The sequence below is a fragment of the Pogona vitticeps genome, chromosome 4 (genome assembly GCF_051106095.1).
Source record: "Pogona vitticeps strain Pit_001003342236 chromosome 4, PviZW2.1, whole genome shotgun sequence".
Taxonomy (NCBI): Eukaryota; Metazoa; Chordata; class Lepidosauria; order Squamata; family Agamidae; genus Pogona; species Pogona vitticeps.
Genome location: NC_135786.1, coordinates 140,649,342 through 140,662,634, shown reverse-complemented (window position 1 = coordinate 140,662,634; position 13,293 = coordinate 140,649,342). Strand labels below are relative to the sequence as shown.

General features: G+C 44.4%; 1 protein-coding gene and 1 long non-coding RNA gene across 2 annotated transcripts in view; both read right to left on the bottom strand.

Moving 5' to 3' along the window:
* The window catches only part of ANKRD33B (ankyrin repeat domain 33B), a 51,849-nt gene extending 48,882 nt beyond the window's left edge, over positions 1-2,967 (bottom strand). Inside the window, exon 1 of the mRNA XM_072998482.2 lies at positions 1,396-2,967. Coding sequence (XP_072854583.2) covers positions 1,396-1,854 — 459 coding nt within the window. The 5' untranslated portion in view covers positions 1,855-2,967. The remainder of the gene's footprint in view (positions 1-1,395) is intronic.
* Positions 2,968-4,987: 2,020 nt separating this feature from the next.
* On the bottom strand, positions 4,988-13,159 carry LOC144588605 (uncharacterized). The gene is made up of 2 exons (XR_013544225.1): positions 11,838-13,159; positions 4,988-9,662 (listed from the first exon to the last, which is right to left on the bottom strand). It is a non-coding gene; the product is annotated as an uncharacterized LOC144588605 (long non-coding RNA).
* Between the last annotated feature and the right edge of the window lie 134 nt (positions 13,160-13,293).

The window sequence follows — 13,293 nt, the reverse complement described above, 5'->3', positions numbered from 1 at the left end:
GTAATGTATGGGAAGGATTGTCAATGCTATGGAAGAGAACCCCAATAGAGAGAACTCTTCTGTATGTATCTGCCTGTTAATCAGCTATTTACACTTTGTAGTTACAGTTACACAAGAATTTTGAGCTGCATGGGGTGTCTGGCTTGTTGAAGGGAGAAGTTTATATACCTTTTAACAAATTTATCCTTCTGTATTCACAGTTAGAGGCAGATATTTAAAACCTCTCAAAGGAATGAAATCTCCCACAGATGTTCACTACCTATAGCTCAATTTGCACTTTTTGATGTTTAGTGTCATTTGGAGATGGTTACATCTTACCAACTTTGTGCAGAAATTATCTGTGGGAAAGGCTTGAGAGTTAAGGTTCATTTCATGCATTCTCCTGGAAGAACTGTTATTACTGGGAAACTTAATTGCTGAACAGACATTTTTCCAGAGCATTAGCTAGATGTTTGTCATGCAGGTCACTCTCGATCACAGAAAGGAAAACAGAGACTTTTCTGGGCATTTTATAATTGGTCCAACCCACCTGAACAACATTTTATGAAATGGATTACCACCTTGGAATGCTGTTCATATATGGACGATACACAGCAGCAATTATACCATCATAATAACCTGTGATGCATTAATAGGATTCTTGGTATGGTAATAAATGTTTGTTGGAAATAAACCTTGGGTTCTTATGCTTTACTGGGTGTTTTGGATTCTGACCAGCTGTTTTATACTGTCTCTGCTAGAAGAAACCTTTTTATGGTACATTTTTAATGGCTTTGCGGTTTTCAGCTATTGTAGTTTTGTGTTTGTATTGCACTTTGTTCACATTTGTCTGTAAGAAGCCCTGACCATATTTGTCAAAGGGTGGTAATATATACTGTGGACTCTCAACTTACAAAGGTCCGTACTTATGAAAATTTCGAGGTATGTAAAGCTCCGGCCACAAAATTTTGGTTCCACTTGGGGCTGGAGCTTCGACCTATGAAAGGCAGGGGGAAAGGGCGGGAAACGCAAAGCCTCCCCCGCTGCCCTCTGCCTCCCATCCCCGCTGTCCTCTGCCTCCCGTCCAGCGGGGACAGGAGACAAGAGGGCAGTGGGTGCAGCTTTGGAAGCCCAGGATTTTTTTTCCTTTGGCTGGAACGGATCAAATGGTTTTCAATGCATTCCTATGGGAAATGGACCCTCGACCTACAGACTTTTCGATCTGCAGCCACCCTTCCAATATGGATTAATTCTGTAAGTCGAGGATCCACAAGTTGCAGGTTAAGCCATGAATGGCGGGAGGGGCGACGGAGTTTGCTCAATTCCCCTCACGCTGCCCCCCCCCTTGGCTTGCCTTGCCCCGCCCTGGCGTGTGCCTGTGCCCCGTGCCTGATGTGTGAAGGGCTGCTTCCTCACCCGCTTGTTGCGGTCGGTCTCCCTCACGTCCTCCTCTTCGGGCCCTTGGCGGAGGAGCGCCCGCAAGGCGAGGACGTTGTTGGTGCAGCAAGCTTTGAAGAGCGAGACCGGCTCGGGGCTGTCCGAGGGGTCCGACTCGCCCAGCGACCAGTCGTCTTCGTCGTCGTCGGCCCGCGGCGGGTAGAAAGAGTCGTCTGAAGCGATGCTCCGCGTGTCCGGGAGGTACGAGAAGTCCTCGTACTCTTCGTACTCGTCCTCTCCTCCTACTTCGCCCTCCGCGCCGCCGCCGCCGCCGGCTGGGCTAAGGGCGGCGGCGGCGGAGGCATTCCCCTCTGCTCCCGCCCCTCCGGGTCCCTCGGCTTGCCCTTCACGGACCGCGGGGAGGGCCAGCAGCTGCCTCCCTGAGGCGGGACTCCGGCTTTCCCCGACGTCCTTCCCGTCACCGGACAGAAGCACCATCGTGGCCTCCCTTCCGAGGGGAAGGCGGCGCGCTGGGTACTCGCTTCTTCCTGGCCCGGAGTGTCGGGGGCTTTCACCTCAGGGTGCAGATGGGCACCCCTGGGGCACCGCTCCTCCCGCACGGGTACATGCGCGTACCGAAGGGCCCCCTCCGCGAAAATCCCTGGGAGCGAAGAGGGAGGGGGCACCCGCGACATAGATCACCCTGGCGTCCCCCTGAACTGAGAGAGAAACGGGGGCCCTGCCCGACCCCCCCCCCCCACACACACACCTAGTCACGGAAAATCCAACCGTGGACAAAGTGGCTGCAGTCCCAAATCCGCCCAGCCCCATACACGCCGGTGAACTCTAAATCAGAGGCGGGCTTGTGAACATTTACAAGAAAGCCACGCCGGGTAAGCTCTGGAGAAGGTGGAAAGGTGCCCCCAAGGGTGTCAACATATTGACGTGGGATTTCAACATATCGGCATCCCCACGATCCCGCTGAGATCTAAAGGAGAAAAAGACCGAGAGGGTGGGACTCGCCCGGCCATGACCAGCCTAGGCATTAAAGTTCGGAAGGGAAAAAGGAGGCGGGCCCCCCGGGTGCGCACGGGACACTTTCCTCCATCGACCCAAACGCAAAAGGCAGCATCCCGCTAGAGAGGAAAAGGGGGCACTGGCGCCCCCACACAGTCCCCCCTTCACGTTGACAAAGAGGGAAGGGCTCCCGGCCCCACAGACACTCAAGAAGTCAAATCAGGTCTGCAGGAACGAGGAAATCCTCCGGAGGACACGCACGGGGAAGACGCGCACCCTCTCCGCCGCGGGCGCTCTTTTTATCCGCCTGGGTGTGAACTTCGAGGCCAAGAGGCTGGCTGTTCCTTCTTCACCGTCCCATCCGTCCCAACCTCGGCTTCTTTTGAATGAACCGCTCTGCCCTGGCTGCTGTTTGGATCCCAAAGTCCGGCTAACGTTGATGACTCCAAAACTTCCCAATATTCGGGAGAAAAAGGCAGTTTCGGTCAGGGGCGCCCAGATAAATGCGTGGCCCTCGCAGCACCTCCTTTCCTCTTAACTTCCAACCTTCCGAATAAGAAGATAACTCTGACGGGGGCAGGAATGAAAAATATAACTTTCTCTTCCCCCCCCCCTTTCGCCGCCGCTTTTTAACACGTTCGGACGTGTTTTCCCTCAAAGGGGAAACCCAGGTTAGCTTCTGGCCTCAAGCAAGCCACTTGTGGATCAACTGCTGCTGCGGCACCTTCTCTTTCTCCGGAGCGGAGCGGGGCGAGGCAGAAGAAGCGTCTCTTCCCGATTAAAAAAAAAAAACACCCGCGCTATCCGGTTTCCAGAGTGGTCGCGTTCGTGAGGATGGATCGCGTGCTTTTCCCGCCAGAAATAGAAGGCGCTGTCCTTGGGTTTCTACCGCGATGCCGAGGCGCCAAGCGGGAAGCGGCCGGATTTAAAAATCCTGCCAAAGCGACCCAAAAAATTGGACAGCATCGCCTGCAGCTCAGCCGAAGGAAACGGAGGAGCTGAGCTTTGGAACAAAACATTTGTGACGATGAGCCATGCTGTCGCCGGCCTTCGAGAAGGTACACACACACACACACACACACACACACACACCCTGCTTGGCGATCCCCCTAACGCCGAGGGCAGCAAAAGAAAAGCCGGGGGGGGCGCGCAACAACCGCCAACCGCCGCCCTAAAACAATACAGGCAGCGACCAGTCCTATATTCCAAACAGGGTTCGGGAAAGGCTGGAAGGAGGCGGCAGAGCAACTGACACATTTAGAAAACTCCTGGCAAGTGACTCCTAATCCGATCACCAGAAGATTGAGGCTCCAGCTTAGCATGTTGACATCAGGGACACATTTGCCAAGCGATTTACATGCAGCTGCCCATGCCGGCTTTCATGCACCAGCGCAGAAAATTGCCACTGACAGGTGAGTAATGCGCATTCCTTGAACGTCTTCAACTTCCTTACCTCCTTCTGGGCTTTTTCTTTCATTTCTCTCCCCCCCCCCGCCTCAGTTCAGTAGTTTGCTTACATTTATGGTTTAGATAACATTCCACAATAAGCCATCTCCCGTTTCCTCCGGCTTATTGTCAGATGTTTCCATACATCCTGAGCGGTGAGCGTGAACAATCAGGGAAAGATTACATTAAGCATGGATGGAGTTGCTCCAGCGGCTGAACATACCAGGAGTGCTAGGTATTCTCATGACTCATACCTTTTCAGGAACCCATAGATCTGGCGGAAAGGAACTTGGGGGTGGGGGGACCTATATAATAATGCTGTTGCAACTAATTACAGTTAGATAGTTATACCCGGACATGTAAATAAAGGATTTTTTAAAAATTCAAAATGTGTTTGATGATAATCCTGAGCTACTTGGTGTTTTCTTGGAAACAAAATATTTTCAGGCTTGAAGTTACAAACTTCCCTTAGATTGAGAGTAGGGTCCTGGGAGGCAGGTAGAAAAGCCAGCACTGGTTCTTTCGGCCTGACGGCATTTCTTTGACCAAAACAATATAGCAGTTGGCAACGTACAGAACCTTTATCATAAGAAACAGCCCAGAATCAAAAGGCTTTGTTTGGTTGCAAGGTAGCATTTGCAAGCACAGCACAGCTGCTTAATAAGATTACAGTTTTAAATTCCTCTGATCTGTTCCATTCATCATGCATTTGAGTGATGTATATTTAGAATTCTGTACTTTGCTTATCCAATGTCTGTCACTCATTTGCCTGATGGTTCTTTCAGTTCCCCCCCCCCCCTTGGAAATTCCGATAGAGTTCTGTTCGCTATCTCTCCTGCCCTTCAGGAGAGAAGGAAAGCCTTGCAGGCTGCTGTTATCTGCACTTAAAACTGAGAAAGCTACTAAATCAGTTATCTTTCATCAGACCAAAATATTGTTGGATTTTAAAAACCGATAAACAAGTTTTTTTAATATACACACACACACACACATCCAGGTTTTCACACTGTAACTAGAACTAGTGTTACATACCTTCTAAAGGTAAGCTGTGAGAATGTACAGTAATTACTGGATTTATAACTATAGCAAAATGCATCTAAAATCTGGGCAAGTAACTTACACGAACGAGAGTCGTATGTAGATGCAAAGTGGCTGTTTTATATATATATTTTTCTGGAGCGGGAAATCTGTACTTATCCTCAAGGTTGGTTTAACTACTGACATAACCAGTGACTGGATGTCATGGTATAAAGGGGCTAAAGTCCTCAACAATACAATCCTAAACATACTTGCAAGGGAGTAAAGCTCCACTGAAGACAGTGTGACCTATTTTTGTTCTAAGTAATTATCCACAGGATTGCTCTCCATCAAAGGAGTTGCTCGTAGCCTTGCACTCAATTACAGTTCCTGTGGTTCTTTGCAAACTGACTCGCATTTGATATGCTTGTGTGCTCTGATGAAGGCTAGCAGGGTAAGGTGATGAGAAAGCTAAGAGTAAAGCAGCAAGAGAGAAAAGATAAAATATAGTGAAGAAAAGTCAGGGAAATAAAAGAGAAAAACATCAAAGGAAGAACAGCAAATGAACACATCAACATAATTCTACGCAACAAGAGAATGAAACACTCTATTCTATTTGTTTTAATTGCTATTTTCATTATAATAATTTATTCTGAAACAATAAAATGTTGATAATCTCAACAGATATTTTGAAATACAGTGGTACCCCGCTAGATGCTTACCCCGCATGACGTCAAAATCGCTTGACGATGACATTTTGCAATCGCTATTGCAAAATGATGGTTCCAATGGGGGAAATCCGCTTTATGTTGATTAGGAGCCTGCTTCGTGAACCGTTTGTTTGCAAAACAATGTTTTTTCCTGCTCCGTAAAATGGCTTCCCTCCCTTCTCAAAATGGCTGCTTTCCGGACGGAAGCTTCGCATTACAGCAAATTAGAACAGCTGATTGGCGGTTCTCTATGGGCAATCTTCGCTGGATGATGAGGTATTTCCCACATTGGAACATAGTGCATTCCAATGGGGATTTTTTTCGCTTGACAACGATTTTGCTTAACAGCGATTTTTCTGGAACGGATTATCGTCGTCAAGCGGGGCACCACTGTAATACGATGTATTGCAGATTTTTAGTTCTTGGGGCAAGTGTTCTCTGCACACTGTTGTTTAGTGCCATGAGGTTGCTTCTGAAGTATGGAAAGCATAATACAGTAAAGTTTTCAGTATATGCAAGATGTCCAGGAAGTGGCTTTACCATTATCCATAGCCAAGTAGGGATCTGAACGCAGATCTCCTGATTCTTAGTCCAAGACTCTATCCACTAAACTGCACCGGCTCTTTCTAAAGACATACTAACAGATTCTGCTCTGTCTTATCCCTCTGCAGCTACTCCTGTGGCTTTTAAAATGCCATCAGTCTGCTATGACCATTTGTGTATGATCTGAGAAGAAAGACTTGTCTAGGAAGATACTATAGTACAGTGTTGAAGCACATGATTCGTATACAGAAGGTCCAGTTTTATCTTTGAGATATCCATTCAAAATACTGTACTGAGTTTCCATGTGACATGAAAGGCCTCTGCTCAAGACCCTGGATAGCATTTGGCAATGAAAATAGCCAATATTAAACTAGATGAACAGTGTGACTAGATACAGGACAGTGCTGCTTAGTTTTCGTCACAACTACACAAAATAGAAAGCTACGTGTATTTAGAGTGTGGCAGGAGAAGAATTCTACCATTGACCTGTACAATAGTCACTATTACTATAATTCAACATGGCCCAGGTGTAGTGCTTCGTAATTTGTGGCCTGAGGTACAATTGAACTCAGCCCTGACATAAGCTGCAAACCTTTTTACCTTGAAACCCTTGTACACCAATCTCATGTATGATATTGTTGTGCCTCAAATATGAAATTCATTCTGCACGTGCACAAAGGCACTCTCTTCATTAGACTTCATACGTTTCACAGGTTTATTGGTACTGGCAAGTTCTGTTACAAATAAAGACATTTGTTTGAGCCTGCCAAAAAACATTTAACAGGTTGAGTGTGTTTTGGGAGCCTGCCGACATTTCAAGGAAATACATTTCTTAGGTTTCATTGCAACATTATCCTCATGGTATCTGATACATTTTCCTATATTTGAAATAAGATTATGAAGGGACAACAAAGCCTCAAGCATCATCAGTTCTTTTACAGCAGGGATTTACCTGTTCTAAAACACACAGGGTTGGTTTAGGTTTCTAGGGTGGGATTTTGACAGAGTTTTCTATTATATGTAATGATATGGGCACAATCCTTCAGGAATTTCTCCTGTACAAGGGTCTCTCCATTTAATGGGAGCTTTGCAAACTGCACTGATATTCAATAGAATGTGAAAATACACAAAATTTGTGTATTGACTCTGCTCAGTGGCAGAGTCAGTCAGCTATGTCCAATTACTCCCAAACATGGGCCTCTAGATACTCTTGGGTTATAATTCCCAGAAGCTGCACCCACTAGCTATGGATTTGGGGAGAGGTAGTCACAAAGAGTCAGACACGACTAAACAACAAGTCCAAAAACAGCTGGGGACCCACGTTGAAGAACTACTGCATTAGAGCTGGGATGTATTAATTGCCCATATATTCTACACTGGAGTGATACAATTCTGCTTTACCTCCAACATAATCCATAATAGCCCATGTTGGTTCACTCTGTATTTTGTCACTGATCATGGCACACATTGCTTAAATTTATAATCGCAACCATGATTTTGAACGTCTGCAATATTCATAAGAAAACTTACCTGTTTATGGTTATATGAGGCTAAACATTCAAGAGAAATGACAGAAATGATCATTCATGTATAGCTATTAATTGAGGTGCATCAAACAAGTATGTTTTATTACTACCATTCATGTTTAGTGTGACCCTAGATAGGCGACGTCCCTGCCAACAACCAGTGGGTCAAACCCTACTTTTATGAGTAAAATAAGGCCTCTGCTTGAATTTAGAAGTGAAGCACTTCCAAGTGGCACTGTGTAAGAAACTCTGTGTTTTATGTGCTTGTAAAGTGGTGCCTCGACTTACAACCATAATCCGTTCCAGAAGATGGGCGTAACTTTAAATGGTCGTAAGTTGAGGCACCATTTCCCATAGGAATACATTGAAACTGCATTAATCCGTTCCAGCCGGGGGGGGGGGGGGGATACCAATTTTTTAAAATTTTTTTTAAAAAAAAAACACTGCAAGCCCCATAGGAACACGCTGGGGCCGAAAAACAAACACACCAAAACAAAAACAAAAAACACAACCAGCCCCAGCGGAATGCCATGGGGCTGGGGGAAAAAAACACAAAAACATCACACCACACACACACACACACACACACACACACACACACACACACACACACACACACACACACACACACACACACACAGAGAGAGCCCGAACGTGATGATGCTGGGGGAAAAAAACACTAAAAGACAAAAAACATCACCACCCCCAAACCCAAACCAACCCTGTAAAACAAAGTAAACGTACTTAGGAGCAGAAAGCCTCCTCTGACACACTCACTCTAACCATTGGGGTGAAAGAGCTACAAAGAAGCAGCCTCTTCGCCGACCAACGGTTAGCAAATTTGAATCCCCTGCCCTTTTTCCCTGCCTTTTTCCTGTCGCAACTCGAAGCTCCAGCCGCAGGTCAAAGCAATATTTTGCGGCCGGAGCTGGTCACAACTCGAAATGGCCGTACATCGGGATGTTCATAAGTCAAGGCACCACTGTATATTTTATTCTTGCAACTTAGCTCATTTTGCTGTGTGACTGGTCATCAGGAAGTAAACATGGGTTTAATTAGCAATTCTGATTGCTCCAACATGCAGCTCTGGGATAACATGTCATCACCTTTCAAATGGAAGACAAATGCCTCTGAGTCAAACTAGATGAAAGAATAAACAAACTGGACAGGCTGAGAAACATTAACAGTTTTTTGCATCCAGCCTAGTCTTCATCAACTGTATAGGGTTGGTGTGCTCATCCAAGATCAAGTTCTTGATGGACAAGATCTTGCCATTTGCTGCATACAGACAACCTGGAAGTAGGTCTCAGACCATCTTGTTTCTCAAAGGATGATAGAAGAACTGAAAGTGCACATGCTTTTATATGCATACTTTCCTTTCTGCTGGAATAGCCTGTCCTTCTTCTACAATTTTATCTCCTAGCCATAACTACAGTGTACTCCCTTAGCTATATACACAATCAGATCGAGAATAGAAACTAGTGAGTTCCTAGAAGCTTAATATGCCCTATACTTTAATGGGATGGGGTAGGTTTGCCCAGGATGGGAACATGGGACCTTCCAGATGTTGCTGGCGGCAGCTGTCCACGATCCCTCAATACTGGATATGCTAACTAGGGATAATGGGAGCTGCAGTCCATCAACATCTGGTATGTCATATGTTTCCAATCCCTATGTTATGCCCTTGCCCAATTTTACCATGAGAATATATTTTATTGGAATGTATCCAGTGCAGATGGAGCTGTCTGGGTTCATTATCAGTGCAAGCAGGAGAGTATTAAAAAATAAGCCCTAGAGCATAAGAAAACTTTTGTCTCATTCCAAGACAATGTGGTGAGACTGTGCACTAGGGAGTAGTTTTGGATGGACTCCACCACAAACTTTTAAGGAATATCTGATAATACAAAAAAAAAAAAAAACCACACACACACACCTGTAAGCAATGAAGCAAAATCTAACATTAATTATAGTAATTACTCCAAAATATGTTTATTTCATGAATATCCAGCTGCTTCTGATGACTGTGTTGCTCTCCTGTAAAACTGGCCTGCATAATTAATAAGAAAGCATATTGTTGACAGGTGAAGCAACTGAAAAACAAAAAAAGTTCAGCAACAGCAAAAGCTTGTATATCTCCTCAAAGTCAGAATGCACAAATCTATCTGGCTTTATAGCTGGTTTGACAACCATTAGCTCATGTTGAAAATTATATTTTAAACATTATAAGCAATATACTTTATATTTAAGAAAATAAAGCATGCCTTGCAAATATTGAATTAAGGAATCATCTTTACAATCCAAAGAAGACTTCTGCTGTATTGAGACTACACTTTCCTCCTCTTACAGCATAAAAGGCCCATTCAGGCAAGACTCAACTATAGTTGTGTGAAACCTGCTTTGTTCCTGGAACAGTGACACTATACAGTACTGTCAGTGTACTTCCATTCAAAATCACAAAAAATCCTAACCATAAACATTTGAGATTCAAAAGTAGTCCAAATGTGATTTTATAACTTTCTTTTATGCTGGTTTGCTGATACCTACCTTAAGTCTCTGGGAAGAATGTTAAAATATAACAGTAACACAACATTTAAAAAAACTACATCCAAGCATAGTTAATTGCAGTAACTTGGGGAGAAGATCTGGAAGTTTTGCTGATTCTCATGTTATTTTGGAGAACCTCCTTGCCTTTTCAGGGAGTCAAAGCACCGTGCAGGTATAAGGGGGAGGCAGGAAAGCCATATTGCATGAATAGAATAGATTTTCCTAACATTGGAGGCTGAGTACACTTTAGAAAATATATATAAAGAATCAAAATTGCTTCTTCAAGCACTTTAATGTTTCACAGTACAACATCCTTGTGAAGTTCCATTTACTTCCATGGGAGCTGTGCAGGGTGTCCTCCTGAACCATGTCAGAGTTGTGGTAGATACTCCAATTCTTCTCCCCACCATCACCACCACCTCTACTCAAACCCCTCAGCATTTGGAATCTTATCTGCTCTTGGACTGTTGCCAACGGGTGCCCTTCTGCAGATCCCCACTTCGCTTTGAGCCAAGAAATCTCTTGTCAGATGTGAGTGTATCATTTCCAGACATGGCTGAGTCTGTCTCTCCACCAACCATCCTCGTTTACATCTGATACAATGTCATCTGGGAAATTACAAGTTTGAAAACATTGCACTGAAATAGTGAGAAATGCTTAATGCATTTATATATTGGCTCCTATAACAAAATTAAAACAATAGAAGAAGCAACCTCAGGACTGATTAATCCTGAAGCAAATATCATACCTTATGCCTTTTCAGGTGGAAGAGTTAACATTTTACTGAAACCTACCTACTACAGATTGCTTTCTGTTTTTAGGAAATACGAAGTTAATTTAAATAAAAAGGGTCTAAATACTTAGGCTTATGTAATAAAATGGCACATGCAAAGGCAATTTTCCCTTCTGGCAGGCAGGCTGCTGCTCATTCAATTTCACAAGTGTGTGACTACTCATATGCCCGCTCTTACACTTCCACAACAGGATTTTGGCTTGAAATATTCAGCTTTCCATGTATCTGAGTAAACAGTCCACACAGTAACTTATTTATTTATTTCATTTCTATCCCGCCTATCTGGTCTTACTCGACCACTCTAGGCGGCTTACAAACCGACAAACTTGCCAAATTCCAAAATATTTGAAGGTTGAAGCTTATCTCTGTGCAGAATGTGTTAATTTAAGAGTTAGATGGAATGCCTTTACACTTTCTTGTAGTTGCTCAATTCTATGATTTGGTGTTGTTTTCCAGAAAATAAATATTGATTCAGTTCTTACATTCTCTGTACAGATACACTGTGAGTGCCACAGCTTGGAAGAAACTGTCTGATATACCAACCAGCTGAGCTTCCTCTGGCAGCAGGATGCAAAGCAGATGCTCTGTCAAAGATCTAAAAGGGTGGGCAGAATGATCTAGGGAAAGATGGCATTTTAAAGATCCATAGTCAAACCACTTTAGAACTTTAAATTATATGGCAGCTATTTCGAGTTTGGGTTACAGATAGAGTAGAAGACAATACAGGATACATAAGAGAATGAGTGTCTCTCCTGGTTTGGAGGACCAGCTTGCCAATGTTACTGAGGAAGAATGCTAGCAGACTACAGTAGAAGATTCACAAATAGCAAAGAAATATTTGCTTCACTTATTTATTAGAGTGTATATCTCCCTTTCACGGCTTACTTTGGCAGGATCCTTTGTTCTGGTAGCTCCAGCTGCTGGAATGGAGTAGCTTTTGCTGCTTGGATTCTGGAGTCCAGATGCATACCTGGAATACTTGATGGTATTATGGAGAGAGAAGTATTAGCCATGCACTCAAGTGCCTAGGAGTATTTTGGAGACAGGCTGTGTATATGCAAAATACTCTCTTTATATGCAAAGAGACCTTCCTCCCTATTTCCCAACATCAAAATTCCCTCTCATGAGCTCTCAATGTATGTGATATGATGAGACCCAAATGATATAGTTATATGCCTTATCCTTTGAGATTTGTTTTTCCTCCAGAGGTGTTATATTCTAATGATGTGCAGTAGTTGATTGCCAAGCTACACTGTGCTTGTGATTGGGTCCTTTACTCTCTCTGGGCGACTCCTCAGTTTCAGCGGAAAATAAGAAAGGAGACGTTTTAATAACCTTTAAACTGTCACTTTTACTACCGCCTTCTTCCTCCAGCACATTACTTATCGGGTCAAACAATCTTAACTCAGGCAGCAAGCCGCAACTCACAGAACTGAAACTTTTTCCATAGTCCCAAGGACTCAACGGTGGGTTCTCCCATGCCATTCCTTGTAATCTGGCATCCGGGAAGGAGTGCTTCTCAGGGCGCAAATAGTCCCGCAGCAAGCGTGATGAATCCAGCCTCTTTCATTGGGACGATTGTAAAAGCGATTGTGGGCAATCTCTGCTTCTCTTTGAAGCTCCAGTTCCCTAGGCACCATGATCACTGTCCATTCTTTCATTACATATTGGATCAGTTTCGCCTTCTCTTCTCCCGGATCCAGCAACCCCCCTACTTTAAGATTCGGAAAATCTCTTAATAGTCCCTGGGTTCTTATGCTCTCAAAGGCTTTCTTTCGTGCTTCAATTCTTTTTTGCTCATATTCCGCTACAACTGAACTGAACCAACGCACACCCTCTTCATTTATACCCTCCTCCCATACTGTCAGTTCATGCTCTGCCCCCTCTCCGTTCTTACCCTTCTCCATCAAGCAAACCTCTATCTTTCCCGCCTTTTCCTTTGGTTCAACTTCTTCTGCCTTTGTTGCAACTGTCAGTTCTCCAATCCCTGACTTCTCCTCACTTATCTCACTCTTTCTATCTTCTTCTACGGCTTCAACCACTATGGACGGCTCACTAACACATATTTCTCCTTCACAGTGCTGCATGCCCTGTCATGATGATGTGGGTGGGGAGCTATTTTTGAAGTCTCTCTCCTCCCACAACCTTGAAAGTAGAAAGGAAACGGGCCAGGTCTGGGGCTGTATATGTGACGTGTTCTGTGAATATATCAGACATTCTCTACCATGACATCTTGACATAGCCACCTTGGTGAGCTTGGTGGTCACTGAGACATCAAGCTGAGGAAAGCACCAAACTTAAGCCAAACAGTTGCCAAGCTGAGCTCAGGAACTGTACTTTT